Source organism: Pocillopora damicornis, chromosome 1 (assembly GCF_964200805.1).
Source record: "Pocillopora damicornis chromosome 1, jaPocDami1.2, whole genome shotgun sequence".
NCBI lineage: Eukaryota > Metazoa > Cnidaria > Anthozoa > Scleractinia > Pocilloporidae > Pocillopora > Pocillopora damicornis.
In genome coordinates, this window is record NC_142670.1 from 24,920,995 (window position 1) to 24,937,204 (window position 16,210).

The 16,210-nt window shown below is 38.3% G+C and overlaps 1 protein-coding gene across 1 annotated transcript in view; it reads left to right on the forward strand.

Moving 5' to 3' along the window:
• LOC113673250 (protein scribble homolog) overlaps positions 1-16,210 on the forward strand; it is a 39,204-nt gene that overhangs the window by 20,508 nt on the left and 2,486 nt on the right. Inside the window, exons 22-35 of the mRNA XM_089207824.1 lie at positions 72-152; positions 778-1,029; positions 1,564-1,656; positions 1,997-2,092; positions 2,324-2,404; positions 2,835-3,008; positions 3,304-3,387; positions 3,710-3,820; positions 4,260-4,319; positions 8,546-8,662; positions 10,158-10,337; positions 10,795-11,055; positions 13,905-13,961; positions 15,525-15,578. Of these exons, the coding sequence (XP_089063950.1) occupies positions 72-152; positions 778-1,029; positions 1,564-1,656; positions 1,997-2,092; positions 2,324-2,404; positions 2,835-3,008; positions 3,304-3,387; positions 3,710-3,820; positions 4,260-4,319; positions 8,546-8,662; positions 10,158-10,337; positions 10,795-11,055; positions 13,905-13,961; positions 15,525-15,578 (1,701 nt within the window). The remainder of the gene's footprint in view (positions 1-71; positions 153-777; positions 1,030-1,563; positions 1,657-1,996; positions 2,093-2,323; positions 2,405-2,834; positions 3,009-3,303; positions 3,388-3,709; positions 3,821-4,259; positions 4,320-8,545; positions 8,663-10,157; positions 10,338-10,794; positions 11,056-13,904; positions 13,962-15,524; positions 15,579-16,210) is intronic.

Sequence of the window (16,210 nt, forward strand, 5' to 3'; positions counted from 1 at the left end):
TTTGGTGCAAAATACTCGGTGACTTTTTCTGACGTTGTGGCAAAATTCATAATTTGTTTCGTTTCTTGCAGGGAATTTTTATCTCTAAAATTTCAGAAAATGGTCCTGCAGGGCAGGACGGGATACTTAAAACGGGCGACAAAATCATCAAGGTAACTCGATAATTCACAATAGAGTACGGCGCATGCTCTGTGGAATTTATTTCTAAGAAATTTGATGGAGAAAAAGGGCCCTTATTTGGTGTAGAAAACGCATTATACGTCACTATTGTTTTCATTGTTTTCATATTTCCGGTTGTGATGAAATTCTATTTTGACGTATACTGACGTATACTTTCTACATCAAGTAAGAACCAGAAAAAGGCCCTTTTAGGTCAAGTACAGCAAACTGAAATTAAGAATAATGTGCTTGTTATTTCTCCGTATAATTTCACCATTGAATCAAATGCAAAGATTATGACAATAAGGGAAATGATCACCAATTTAACAAACCCCTGATTGTCCAAAAAAAACCCCAAAATGTACATATCCTTGTTATTACCAAAGGAAATGTAAAGAGAACAGTGTGGAGACTAAGAATGCTAATGTTGAGGTGAAAAGGGTCAAGAATTTTGCTAATGTGACATTTCTTTATACATTTGAAATTAGGTTTACGATATCTTAGCAACTAGAAGTTCCCTTGTTTGATTGAGTACAAGTATTATGCATCATGTGAAGTTTATTTAAGTTTATTTATGCATCATCCAGAAATAAACAACGTGTATTATTTCTTCTCTAGGTAAATGGAGTGAATATTTCCACCGCCACACACCATGAAGCGGTACATGTCTTGAAAAATGCTGGAAATGACATCCACTTAGTTGTAGTTAGAGAAAGGGAGGATCTGGAGAAAAGAACGGTCACCAAAACATCTCGAGAAAACCTGATGGCTTCAGAAGATGGTGATTTAATCGACGAAGCTCTGGAAGAGGCTTTCACTAAGGAGGAAGTGAATGAAGTCCACCAGGAGCCAGAACCTGAGCAACCGAAGGTGAGATTCATGGTGAAACTTGGCGTCTGTAATTGTCCTTTGCAAGGGTTTTAACCCAGTGACTCCCAAGGGTGATTAGCATCTACTTTCTCCTTACAATATCACTGCTGAATCATACATTTGGGTCATGGGAAGAAAGGAAATGGTCACTAAGGAAGGAATCTTTTGGTTGGCAAACAAGCTCTCCTTGTCAGCACCTTAGGAGATGTATAAAGAACAGTGTGGAGAATATGCATTCTGATGTTAGGGTATAAAGGGTTAATGCAACCGGTTCTCAACAGTTTACCGCCGCCCGTGTCATTGGTCACTCAGGTTATTATATTAATACTACCACTTGGTTATTGTGTTGTTATGTAACCGTGTTCACACTACAAACATAACAACACTTTGACTGTTTTGGCGTAACGCTGGCGTCGTCATGCCACTATGGGAATCAGGCTTTTATCCTCACTGCCTATCTGTCAAACCCCTTGACTGGCTATGACGAGTAGGAGAGAAACAGAACTTTGATCAGATTGTGTCATGTACTTGCAGGTGACTGAAGAACCACCAAAGGAGGAGACGAAGAAAGTGGGCGTGAGATTTGCTCCAGAACCTGAAATGGAGGAGATTCAAACGAAAACAGAGGTACTCTTGATGTCAATGAAACGTTTGCTTTCAATAAATGATACGCTCAGCATTTACTTACCGTGAAGCTAATCTAGGGCTTCTAGAAAGGTTTATTGTAAGGTTAATTAAAACTCTTCAATGAGGAGGACGGATATTTTGTTGGATTTGTGTTATTGATAGAGAAGGTTTTTTTAAAGTGAAATTAAGTTTGGGTTAGAGAAAATGTCATTTAAATATTTTTAAACTACGATTTTTAATTGATTGGCTTCCTAATTAAGATGAGCATTATGTTGTAAGTGAGGGATTTTGTTCAACATTTTTATAATGTATAAATCATATTCCATCTATGTCTTCACAGAAAGAGACAATCACATTAAAGCGAGGAGGCGAGAAGGGCCTGGGGTTTAGCATTGCGGGGGGTCGTGGCTCAACACCTTACAAGGATGGCGACTCGGTAAATAGAATTTATTTAGTTCAAAGTTAATCATATTTTTGAACGTTAGTGCTACGTTGGTTTTTAATAATAATTTGTGCATAACCTCACAGATGATATGAAGGTATTTGTCTTCGCTATTGCCGGCAAGTGCACTTTTTTCAAACCTTCGGCAGAACGTAGGCATTGTTGTTGTTGTGGTTTTAATTCAACTCTCTGAGACTTTTTTTCAACAATTGTGTTTTATTTCAGGGAGTATTCATCTCGAAAATTGCTGAGGGTGGAACAGCTGAGCGGGATGGAAGACTCCAAGTTGGTGATAAAGTTCTTTCGGTGAGTCTTCGTTATCGACTTAGGTTGTTGGAACAATTTAGATAAGTAATCCAGGTTTGCTTTGGTATTTTCCTTTCTTCGGATTGGCCTACGTAATCAATTTGGTTTTGTTTAACGAAAATCAATCAAAAAGCGCTTTATTCAGTTGTGTAATGTAACCTGCCATCAGCTCACAGTGGGAAGTAGTCTTGTGATTGTTCTTGTCCCTTATTCTGTTCGGTCAAGCGGATCATTGTCAGTATTTAAGCAACTTCGCACGGACCCCTCCCTTAACCCAACATTAACACTAACATGTTGTCACTTGAGTGTTGTTGGGTTAGGAGAGGGAAAGGTGCTCAAGTTATCTTTGCCTTATTGCTTCTCCTTTGCCAGTCCCGTTCTCATTTTCCTTATCCTTGTTTTTTTTTTTTCGCATTTATTTTTTTGTCAGATAAACGGCAAAGACATGAAAATCGCGCGACACGAGGACGCGGTGGGCATGTTGACAGGCGGCCTGTCGTACGTCACGCTTGTTGTCGTCCGTGAACGAGTGATAAATAAGAGAATGTTACCTCTCTCTAAACTGCAGGATCAGTCGATACTTAACAAGAGATTACCAACTAAGGTAAGCTGAAAGTCACTTCATCTCTAGCGTCCTAGTCACGCTCTTTTTTTTACGAATAGTTTCTGTATCTGGAGGTTTCGCATAACTCGCCTCCTACCACCTTTCTGAGTTCTCCACAAACGAGTTGAAAGATTAGAGTGGGGTGGGGTGGGGGCGAACTGGATAAAGTTGGTACCGGGCGAACTTGCGATTGGACGAAGCTTCTTTAAAACATAGACTCGTGGATTCGCAGACAAAGATGCACACGCGCAGCGAGACTTGAAAAGTAATTAGCTGACAGAACATTTCTCTTTAGCCTGAAATGAACCACGTAACACCGGAGAAAGTAGCAGATGTCAACCACACGGACAAGAATGGAACCGCCGACCTGGATATTGAGGTTAGTATTTTGTATTGTCATTCGGACAGACTACTATTGTACGAGTGTTTTGTGCAATTTCAAGCCGTTTAACCCTTTAACTCCTAGAAGTGATCAACATGTTACTTCTCCCGATAATCTACAAACATTATCCAGTAAACAGGTAATGAGAATTCTCAAACTTATCAGATAGAAGTTCTTATCTTGATCTGACACCAAATTCTCGTCACCAATTTACAAGGAAATATGTAGCAAAAAGAGGGGAGAATTAACAATCAGATCTTAGTTATAAGTATTTTGCTTAACATTGTTCATCATGAAGTCAATTTGGGTTTGTTTACAGGAAATCGTTCTCAAGAAAGGAAGCAGTCCCTTAGGATTTAGTATCGTTGGAGGTTCTGACCATGCCAGTCATCCCTTTGGAATGGACGAACCAGGAATATTTATATCAAAGGTAGGAGGTTATTGATCACTGTGCCATGCTACAGCAAATCATTTTGAACCCAGAGATCATAGTTAAACGTGTGATCTGATCGCTCCACATGTCTACAACAGTGTTATGTTCTTACGCAACAGTTGTAACGCAAGGTTTTTTAAGGGACAAGGCTTGTATCCAGTCGCCAGGATAAAATTTTAAAAAATATGCCTTCCTCTCTTCAGACGTTCGTTTGCAAAAACCGGAAGAACTCTAAACAACCTAAGTGGCTTCGCTCTGACGAAAGACTAACGCGCGAAACGTCAGATTTAAGAACTCTTTAAGATGGCCAATTTTAATTATCAACTCCGTCGATATAACTAAATTATCTTGTAATGCCCTTCACCGACGCAGCAGCACGGTTTCTTTTTAACTTTTATTTCACTTTTTAATACTTCTATCTTGCCGCCTCTTGTAGATTGTTTCAAACGGAGTTGCCGCCACCACTCATCTGAGGGTCGGAGATAGAATAATGCTGGTAAGGAATCGATTTTCTTGATACATGCTGGAATTATTTGCTGGTCTGTACTAGGCGTTCAGTTTGTAAACGGTACGTGATCGTAGAGTGCATTACAGTACAATACAAGACTTTATTTGACGGTGAACCATGCTTAGCTAATGGTCATAGCTTTTCGACTGAGTGTTGTAAAACCAAAACCGAAGTCCTCATATCAACCAATCAGAGTCAAGGGAGATATCACAATGAGCCATTGAGAATTTGAGGTGGAAACATTCTCTGCTCAAAGCGCGAAAAAAAAAGGAGTGACCAAGTCGTGAATGGTTTAAGTTTTGAATTCGCTTGGTTGAGAAATAGGCGCGAGTTTTCGGGAGAAGCTTATCATGAGCCTGTTACAAGAGTAAATACATATTACATAACAACCTCTACTTTTGATTAATTAGGGGAGGCAGGCCAAGTATGTAACTCGTAAAACGACCCTCCTTTAGTATGGAATCGTGAATACATCTATTTCAAATGAAAGCGCGAATTTTTGTGCCATTAATTAGAGAAAGAGGTCTTTGAATGCGGCTGTTCCCTTCCTCGGTACATGCTCAGACACAACTGATTTCTTTTGTGACCAGATTGAATGGAATACTTGGATGTTTTGTTTCGTTGCTGGCTTAGTTTTGGAGTGGAGTCCGCTTGTCCAATTCTTTGTTTAATTTTCAGTCAGCTTAATGAGTTTGTTTGACTCCGGAAGTGACTCAGTTGATGTAAGAGACTCTATGATTTCAATGACTGTTTCAGTGCATGTATGCTACTTGCTATTTATACCCAAAATCGAAGTTTTATGATTGTATTTGGTAGACCGTTACGTTCAGAGCTAGGGTTCTGTTTCAACTTTGTAAGTTTTCTTTCTCGTTGACACCAGGTTGTATGCGATCAAAAGTAGCTAGGGTTTCGTCAATTGTTGTCGGATTAATTTACTGGGAATGGAAATATAGGAACTTTTACGTTGTTCCAGTGCGACTCTCGTTCCCAAAAGCTTAACCCTTTAACCCCTAAGAGTGACTTGCATCTAAATTCTCCCTACAATATCAGCCCTAAATCACACATTAAGGTCACGAGAATAAAGGAAATGATCGCCAACTCAAAAAGCTCTCGATTGTTAAACAAATTCTCCTTATCAGCAAGTTAAAAAACGTGTGGAGAACATTATAGAGAATATGCATACTGATGTTCGGTTGTAAAGGGTTAAGCAAATTTCATGAAAGTGTCCTAAAGGTAAAGAATTAGCCTGAGTAGACAGAGTGTTAGACAGAGAACCCGCTGAATCCAACATCTAGATGTTTTGTTACAGTGGATAATGAAATCGTCTTGCCTGTCATGATTGATACTGGTACACGTCAGTCTTAAAAGCTTAACCCTTTAACCCCTGTTGGTGGTGAAATAATTGAAATGAAGTGGAGTTTTTTAATTTGGTAGAACAGGAAATTTTTGTAGTCATTAGTGTCTGCATTCAAACAGTTTATTTTGTAGCTCCATGTAAGTGTTGTCAATAGAAAACCTATATTACTGATTATCATATAATGTATAGTATAATCTTTATTTAAGCACGAAACAATTCATCAGCAATTACATTAACTGAAACTATTTAAAAATTAAAACACTAACTAATATTTAAAAGCTGTTTTCCGTGAATGCCGTGCGTTATAGAGTGGCATTGATCTTGCGTTTAAATAACCCCAGAGACTCTGTGTTCCTTATATCACATGGAAGACTATTCCATAATGTGGCTCCACTATAGCTAAAGCTTTTTCGATAATAGTTAGTGCGAGGTAGAGGAACATTGAGTTTATTTTCAGAGTCCCTGAGGTCATAAGCAGAGTTACGCCATTTAAACTTAGAATTAAGATATTCAGGAGCTAGCCCGTGCAGACATTTGAAAACCATGGTAACTCTATGAATTTCCTGCTGGCTTGTCAGATTTTTCCAACTTAAAAATTCAAGTAGCTTAGTTGCATCGGCATCATAGCTGGAAAATGTCAAAACACGGGCTGCTCTAATCTGTAATTTCTGCAGCTTATCTCGTAGCGTTATCCCACAGCTACCCCAGACAATGTCACAGTAATCAAAGTGAGGTTTTACTAAAGCTTGGTAAAGCAGATGTAAGGTCGATGCTGGGATCAGATGCCTGACTCGCTTTAGGCACCCGATACCAGAGGCAATCTTTTTTGTTAATTTTTCGATGTGACTATGCCAATCGAGCCTATCGTCTATAATCACACCAAGCGATTTTGTAGAAGTAACCTGGCTCACCTGAGTGCTGTTCATTCTAATTGTTGGTGAAGCTGTGAGAGTACCCAGTCTCTGCCTTGACCCTATTAGCATGAATTCGGTTTTTGTCATATTCAGTGTGAGTTTATTCGCTTGTAGCCAGTTGAAAACGTTTGTTAAGTCCTCATTCAGACAAAGCTGTATACTCTCAAGATCACCGCCCGCATATGTAAGGTGTGTGTCGTCAGCATACATCCTCGGCTCACAATTTGATAAACAATTTGGAAGATCGTTGATATATAATAAAAACAATAGTGGACCGAGGATGGTCCCCTGGGGGACGCCGCAAGTTAATGAGCAGCTGCTGGACAGCTGAAGTTTCTATTGATCGAGTACACAACAGTAAAACCTTTTTGCGTGCGTAAGTTTTAAGTAAAAAATCCAGTTGCAAAAGGTCAGGGTAAAAATGCTTCTCGTTTCGTGGAGCGTGGAATAAAGGTCTAGGCGCCTTCTGATATTGGAAGCAGGCGCATTCGGTGGCGAAAATTAATGCCGACAAGTCTTGAACATCACATGTAACTACAAGATGTATCTAATTTACTGAAAGTGAAGGACGCTCAAAAGAGGTGTTGTTCCTAGTGATCTTTCAGTGCGTGGGTTCTTGTTGTACAAGCAACCAGCCTCGGTTTGCACGCTTTCGTGTCAGAAAATGCTGCAGACAGTTAAAAAAACGCCAGTTTCCGTGCTCAATCTTTTTTGTTAGAATAACGCTAATTAATCGGCTGAAAACCGCCGGCAAGCTCGTTGTCAAAGGGACCGCCATCACAGTTAAACACATGTGTGTAAAAGCATTCTTTTTACTTTTTTTTGTGAATACTGCTGCTAATATGTGTTTGATCGCCGACTATACAACTCCAAAGACCCGTCGGTTCCTCAAAGACGTCAGGTCGCTCGAAAGTAAACATTTATAGTGTTGAGCACCCCCATCGGGGTCATTAAATGTGTTTACATCATAACCTGAAATACTTTGTCTCTGAAAAGAATCAATTCACTCGGGAATTGGTAGTGTTCGCTCAACTACATTACTTACGGTCGAGCTGTTTATTTAAGCTCTGTAACGTTGTCAAAGCAATCAGTGAATTGAAAAGCTGACGTAGAACAGTGTTTGTGTGCATTTTGGAAAAAGTATCGGAGACTAACCATCACAAGTGCTATGATTAGAGTGGATATAGTCAGAAGCTGGCCGTGCACGACTTCTCTGCGGAGAAAGGTGAATTGAGAGAAATAAACCTCTTGCTATGACTGCTTGGTTCTGCAAGTGTCGCTTTATAGTTTTTCTTGGAACTTAAGTCCATGGTTTTACTGAACTAGAAGCAATCGATTGATCTCATTTCCGTGCGGAAGAAGAATTAGTGTGCGAGGTTTTTTTCTTTAAGTAAATTATGTAATAAAAGCAAGTTTGAAACTTTTATACAAGTTTAAGATTTTTTCTCATTTCGTTCGGTCGATTTTTTTGGACAAACTAATCACTGTTTTCTTATTTTAAAGGTTGTAGATCTAGATTGACCTTAACACGAGTTGACCATCCGTCATCTTTATTTCCTGTAATAGATGAAATTGTTTATTAGGAAATTTTTAATTTGGATATTGTAGGCGACAGACAGTAGTTCATGATATTTTCAATGGTTTTCATGACATCGATAATGAGGAAGGATTCGTATTTGTTTTTAAGGGTTTTAGGGTAGGGAATTCCGTGTTCGTCCAGCTTAATGAAAATCTGAACATAAAGTTATGAGTCTCGTAGCGAAGCTGAGCATTTTTTAGAGCTCAGACGGTTTTCTGACTGATGAGTTCTTCATTTAATTTAGTGTGGATATGAAGCTGTCAATAAGTGCTTTGGGATGTCTGTAGAACGGTGCGTCTTGATTAGCAGTTAGTTAAGTAGATTTTTTTTCTCCAAAACCATCCAACGCTTTTGTTTGTCATAGGTAAATGGAAAAGACATGAGGAACGCTACTCATCAAGAAGCCGTGGCAGCACTGATAGCTAATGTTTCACTCATAAAACTTCTGGTCCGCCATGACCCACCACCTAAAGGACTTCAGGTATGCATAATTATTGTGTCTAACTATAATTAGTTACTTTCTCATCCCTCAACAAAGATCTATCTGCTCACGGGGAAAAAATTATCAAAATATATTTTCGCTATCTGTCAGCTCACTCACACTTTCGTGTTTATTATGTAATGAGTAAATAAAACAATTGTGTGCCGAAGCGTAACTTGTTTTTGTGGTCTTCGAGGGTAGAGTACGACCTCTGTCAAGTCAAATGCACTGTGCAAAACTCGTTTTGATTATTCAGCCATTAACTCCTTAAAAAGACAAAATTCCTTAGAGCTGTTTCGGCGGTTCTCATGATAACGAAAAATAAAGTTTCATTCAGTTGATTACATGTGTGAACTTTCATTGTTTTCCGTAGTCTCTTGTGTAAGCCAGAGGTTTATTATAGTGAAAACGCTATCAATTTGCCGTGTTTATTTTACCAGTTTTAATGGAATTCTCTAAAAAGTATTCCTTTCGTCGTTTTCCGCACTTTTCAAGAGTTTTGTCACCCAGACACAGATATTCCTTTTCTGTTTTTCATATATTTATTAATACATCAAAGAAGGCCGGCACATCGCGAAGCCTTTTACATCGACATCTTTGTCAAAATATTTGTTTACAGAGCCATTTGTTGGGTTAATTGGCCGTCTAGCAGGCGGAGTTAAGTGATCTGGGTTAAGCTCTTGTGTTTTGTTGGATCCTAGCACTGTTGTCTGATGTCAAATCCTTTGAACCATGGCTATGATTCATTTCCATTTTCTCTCTTCTTGTGTTGGTGTAAATGTGCGAAAGTAGCTTAGGAGAGTTACTTAAAAGATCAGGTCTTGGGAAGGCAACAGATTTGAGATTGAATACTCCAAAGTTATCGTAGAGGAAATGTGTGAATGATTTGAAGGAGAATTTTGATCTGAACCATTCATACCCACAGACTTAATGAGCAAGGATTTACTTAATTTCTTTTCTTGGTTCCCACCCACTGACTGTGAATGAAGCCGTTGTTGTCTTCTCCGGAAGAAGAGTATTTTAGCTGAATACAATCGGAATTTTCTCTATCGTCTCTCTTTTTTTTTTTCTAGAAACAATAGACTTGTTTTTGCGAGCCCATAAAAAGCATCGAAACCGTAACTTAAAGGAATGAATGAGCGTACTAAGAATTTTTTTTCATAATTATTTGGTGACTTTGGATTTTAACATCTTGTTAGGATTTCATGTCGAAAAATTCAAGCAATAAACAACCGTTCCACTCTTTTTGCTTTGCACGCGCATATATGCTGTCACGTGACTCTCAAACAGACGGCGGCATGTTGGCTATCCATGTGTTAACCAATCAGAGATCAAGTTTGTGTCGATGACGTTCGTGAAATCTGCGTAATCAGACGACGATATGTTGTACGTCTGGTTGTGTCAAAGCTTTACTCAGCTGAATACATTTGAGACTTTTTGCGTCTAATTCAACAACTACGTGTAACTCGGTTTTTTTTTCCTTCGTCAAAAATAGGAGGTCTACCTCCACAAAGGTCCAGGAGAGAGACTGGGTATCAGTATAAGAGGTGGCGCTAAAGGACACCCTGGTAACCCGTTAGACAAGTCAGACGAAGGAATATTCGTATCTAAAGTGAACGAAGGCGGTGTAGCTTACAAAGATGGGCGGCTTAAAGTTGGACAGAGATTGCTGGAGGTTTGTTAAGAAAATAGAAATAACGCCCAAATATTTACCTTTTGAATACTTTATATTGTATTTTTGTCTTTGCAGAGCTTTTTTTAGTACGTCAGATATTGAATTTTTTTATTAACTACTATTTTCGTCTCTCAAAATTTTCTTATTATACTCCAGTCGAGCGGTACTGAAAAATCTGGGTTCCGAAAATGAAGCTAACTTTTCACGAATTTTATGTTATTGGCGTGTGAAACCAATTCATTAAGTATGTGGTGTTCGTACTTAAAGAATAGTATCTCATTCTGTTATACCTGTTCAGTAGAGTATACTTAATTATTTTTAAGTTAATCACTTTTTCTATCCTTTTGTTCCATGAAGTGACCTTTTTTGAGAGGCTCCTTTTATGCAGGTGTTCTTGTAAAGCGTTCAAACGCGTCCGGCTCTTTAGCCAATAATCACTGTGTATTCTTCTCACAAGGTCAACGGCACCAGCCTTTTAGGCGCCACACATCTGGAAGCCGTGCGATCGCTCAGAGGGATTGGGGATGATTTAACATTACTTGTTTGTGACGGGTTTGACCCGGCTGAAGTTCCCGCGGGACAGCACGCGGCCTGGCAAGCAAGTCCCGTAGCGTCAATCAACTCTGGAAAATCACAGAGCCAGGAGTCCTTGGAACGAGACATCATCCCATCAAACGAAAGAGCGTACGATGACATTAGAAGAGAGATTAAAAGACAGGTTAGTGGAAGTTGCTTATTTATTCATTTTTGTTGATAAAGTAATCAATGCCTGCTTCGAAAAAAATATTGGAGAGAGGTGCTTCTAACTAGGCGGCATACTTAAGCAAGGCCAAATGTTCGCTCTGAGGAAGGGCTAACGCCCAAAACGTTAGATTTGAAACACTTTACGGTGGCCAATTTGCATTATTTACTCAGGTGATAATACCATTTTATCTTCTTATCAAAGCAGCACCACAGTTTCTGTAAAAACCTCCCCCCTTTTTTCATAAAGTACTACAATTGTTTAAGAGGTAGAATCGGGTTTTTTAAGAGAGTCTAGTCACGATTTGATTTTAATTGCGTGACACTGGCCTCTTATCTCGTCATGCTATGAGTATTACTTGCCGTAGTGACGTGACGGCATTTTTATCGCACCTCTTTTGGCGTGGGGTCAAAACTTAAACATCAACTCAGTAATCTCGGAAACATTTTGGAAGGGAAAACATACAGCCCAAAGGCTATTTATGGTCAGTCTTTCTTGTTTTTATGTCACACTAGTACTAACATGATCGTGATTAAAGATCTGTAATAGATCTCTGAGGCTATCAAATTAAGTTTTACAGTAGCGAACGCTTGAGTTTAGAGGAGGTCATGTTTCGGCAATAATAGTTATCAGAAAGTTTTCTGCTGGCATCTTTTTCTTTGATTTCCAACGGAATTCTGATAATTCTCGCCCATGAGCTCTGAACTGAGCAAACGCTTAATAACTATAACATTTTGTCGAGCACTCGTTTCTGATTTTCTGTAAATCCCGTTTTTTTTACAAGAGATTTAAATGATTAAGTGTTGACGTACATGAAGGGTATTTCCCCTTCAAATGTATGCTTCCCTCTCTTTTTAGTTTAAGGAATGCCTTCATGCAGATGTTGATTTTGCCTGCCTTAAAGAATTTTTTTTTAGGTGAAACATTTTTGTGCAAGGAAAAATATGGTTTTCATGTAAATTGTTTGAAATGCTTAGGTAATCCCCTTAATCGGATTGAATATAAACTCTCTTATAAAGGGTTCATTTGTTAAATTCCGAGATTAAGATTTCACATGTTTGGTGGCTAATCTTGTAATGGAGGGATTTGAAAAATTCGAGATATTTTCTCATTACGAAAGCGTAAATTTAACACTGAATCGTCAAAAGGGAAGTGAATGCGCTCTATATCTTCGGACTGCTAGTACTCACCAGGGGTGGGGGGGGAGGGGTAGTGGGGGAGGGGGGTTGACAGAAGATTCAGACGGGCTATGTCTTCACTGGCGCTAGAGAGTTTCCGAAGAGAATTTCGCTTTGCTATTGAACTGAGAAGTTCTTAGGGAAGAAAATTTTCCTCTTCGATAAAAAGTCATTTTAACGGTGCGTGAATGTTAAAGCCGTAAACAACGCAAGAAAAATTTGTAAAATACACGTAAGTTTTTTATATTCCTAGTTAATCCCTTTTGCAAAAGCATTTTCCTCCTCTTCTACGTAAGACAGCTCGATAAAATAAACGTTATAAAATTGAAAGTGTTTTCTTTTTGGCAAATACATGTTACATCTTCTTGGTGCTTCGAATGAATGAAATATCTGTTACTCTGTTTAAAGTGACTCAGGAGACGTTTTGCAGTATTCAGACCTGTTAATGATGACAGGCAGGCTAAATTTTATTTCCTAAAGTACTTAACTTTATTGAAAAAGGCTTATCGAAGCTTTTTAAATGTGTGCACTCGGTTAGCACTTAAGCCACTCATTTGTTCAACGAACATTGGGATAGATATTGAACAAAAGGAAACCTTGAATGATAATTAACGGCTCTGCGAGGATTTAAAGGAGAAAGCATGTCTCTAGTTTTCTTTTATAACTGATTCTTTAGAGTTTGGAGAAAGGAGTGTCTTTGCTCTGCACTCAATAGCGTTTAGAGATGTTAATGAATAATTTCTTATAAGAACTACTGGAATGGTTTTGTCAAACGCGCGTGTTGATCTAAATTTCCATTCTCTGTAACAAGAGACCGACCTCTAATATTAGACCTATTGCAGCGAGCGTGCCAACTACATTGTCTGAAATGCAAATCACTCCATCGCAAAACCAATCACCAAATCGAATTGTGTCCATTTACGGAAGATTTTCAATTATTTTTCAGTCTTAAAAAACACTCTCGACTATTTCTTTGTCATTTTCCCGGTTTATTTTATTTTCTTGGGATTACCTGTGTATCAAATAGTCAATTTCGTTGGCGTATTTGATTTAAGTAGACAATCGTTGTGACGTGTTCGCTGCTCATAAAGCTCTTCTTTGTTTGAATATAAAGAACAAGTGGCATGTACTGGGTTGGTAAGATGCTCCAGGCTCTATATTAAATCGCTTGTTAAGAGCAAGTTGCTCTCAGATTTTGAAGTGTATTGAATGATACTGGATGACAATCGATCGAATACATAGCTCTGGCGTTATAAAATGGCTAAAATTGATATTATGTCAATTCTACAACAGCACGTCAAGGACAAATTGGTACTTTTTATTTCGCTCGGTTGTTCGTGTGTAGTGGTTATTTTATGCGTTTGATGTTGGTTTTTGCCTTATTTTTACCCCCATGTTGGTTAACTGCGAGTTGACATCAACCAAAAAAGCCCTTTGTCATTTCATCGTCTCCCAATTTACGAGAGAGGTTCAAGTGTAGCCGTGTTTAATTGCTATATTTAAGAACTGTTCCTCTGTGTTTGCGTAGGAATATAATTTATCCCACTTTGACTCGGGTTTTTCTTCGAAGCGTCCATGTCCCTCTACTCTTCAAAAGGCATTTATAAATTGGTATTTTAACTTCCATTGTTGTCGTTTTTTTATTAGGAAGAAGAAGCTAGAAAGGAAACCGAACGGTGGGAGAGAGAAGAACAGGAGAGACAGGTTAGTGGACCGTCGATTACATTGTTTCTCGTGGGTGGTACTTTTAAGTGGCTGTCAGGAGGTTACGCTTCAGTTCTTTCGATTTGTGGTTATATTTCGCGCGTCATTTGCAGTTTTCATTCGACTTCCTCTCTTCGTTGTTCGTCAGACAACAAAAATATCTCTATCTGTGTGAGCTACCTTCTTCGCTTTGATGCCTCCACGCGAAATGTTTGCCGTCTGTTTGGTGGGCTGTCGATTTCGAGGTCCTTCGGAGGTAACACTGACTGCTGTCATTATTTTGTTGTAGATCGGTAGCGGTAGTGAGAACCACCCTTTAGCCCTTGCAGTGAGGTTTATTTTGTACACGTGAATTAATCGATAGTCGAAATCGGTAATAGTGTAGTTCACAAGCTGTGTTCTCTATTGAGTTCGATACATCTGTTAAAAAAAAAAGAAACCTTTCAGTTCTTGTTACAAATTGTGCTGAGGATGCATGGGTATATTTCTAGGGAATCGTCAGATTTTAGTTTCTGTTTGCTCAGAATCGCGGTATTGTTTTCACAAACAGTCGATTCTAATGGTCACCACTGGCTGCAGATAATTATAAAGGGATTGTAATATTGTGAGAACGTGGGATGATTCCAAACACGTTCGGATAGTTGATTTCACAAAGTTTGTATTCTGGTTTAGGAGTGTGTCATTGATTGGTGTGTTTTGCGTGACAAGAACCGTGAAACTGCGAAATTTATATTCATGTTTTGTTCGATCGTCTGTGTGCATACAATTTTGTCAGCAGCGTTTATTTATTTCATTTCTCGCCAAATTTTGTCCATTCGTACTTCTGTGATTGTCTAAGACAGTGATACTCATTGCTCCCTTTTTTTCTACATCGGCGTTTAAAGGTTCCTTGTGTTATATATTTGAACATTGCTTTTACTTTCTCTTCGTGAATACTCCTGATTTATTCAAAATTCCCTTAAATTGTCGTAACATTTTGTATTGTTTTTTGCGAAGATCAAACGAATTTGATCATTAACGAACAATATATTTTACGATGACAAATGAGGTTTTCAACATTAAGGGCTAAGATGATTTTCTCGTACATGTGACGTATTTAACAAGTAGGGAGTCAAGTTTGAATACTGAAAATGAACACTATTAAATCACGTTTCTCAGTAATGGGACTTTCTATGTTCACAAAATATTTCGTTTTCCTCGTCTTTAGTCATCTTTCGCTTTCAACTGAACTTGAAGTATCCAAATTGAAGTTTTTGTATTCATGTTGATATCACTGTACTTTGTTTATTTACACAGCAGTTGTGTTTAACTGTGAATTGCATGACGACATTCTTATATTAATTATCATGTTAAGATGAAAAATTAACGAAGAGTACTCAACTTTTATCTCTGAAATATCGAACAAGTGTTGCAGAACGCAATTTATTCAAGTGAAATATGTGATATTTTGTAGTTAGCTTACGTGACAAAAACCTATTTCTCTGTTTTCATGGAGATGTTTGGTAGTATTTCTGTTTTCATGACCGTTGGTTAGTTGGTAACATTGCTTCTGTTGTTTTCCAGGAAGCTCTTCGTAAACGTCTTGAAGAAAGCAAAGGAACCGGTGAAGAGAAACTTGTAAGATATATTTTTTCCTGTTCTGATCCGCTCTATACACCTTTATTAAACGTCGCATAAAAAATTTCTAGTTGTCACTATCCGGCCGTACGAAGTAGTAACTTGTATCTAAGTTAAAGAAAATCACACACGTTTTCAAGAATGTTAGAGTATCACATCAGATTATGCTGTACTATTCTTGGCCAATGGTTTCCTAACTATTTCGCAACCGTTATCTTTGGCATTTATTTACAAAACGGTTGTTGCCCTTAATTTGACCTTGAAAAGTTAGCTCGCCAAGCATAAATCAAGAAATAGACTTGACAAATGGAAAAAAAAATGAATAATAAAATAAATGAAGTGAAAGAGTATAATAAAGAGTTTATGGTACGTTGTTTTCAAGTACACTTTATGCGATTGTTTATCTCTCGAAACACACCGAAGTAATTACCGTGGGAAGAAGCACTGCGGTTTGCGTAACTTCTTTGCCAATGATTTGCTTCAACGGCTCCAAACAATCATAGGGCACAAGGTTAAGATATGGTTGAGCTGTGGTTTGCAGGCTTTATCCCTGTTACGAAACATGTCTGATTTTGGGTGTTGCAATGATTTTAAAGTTTCTCGCGAAACCCAAAAAAGAAAAAAAATCACAG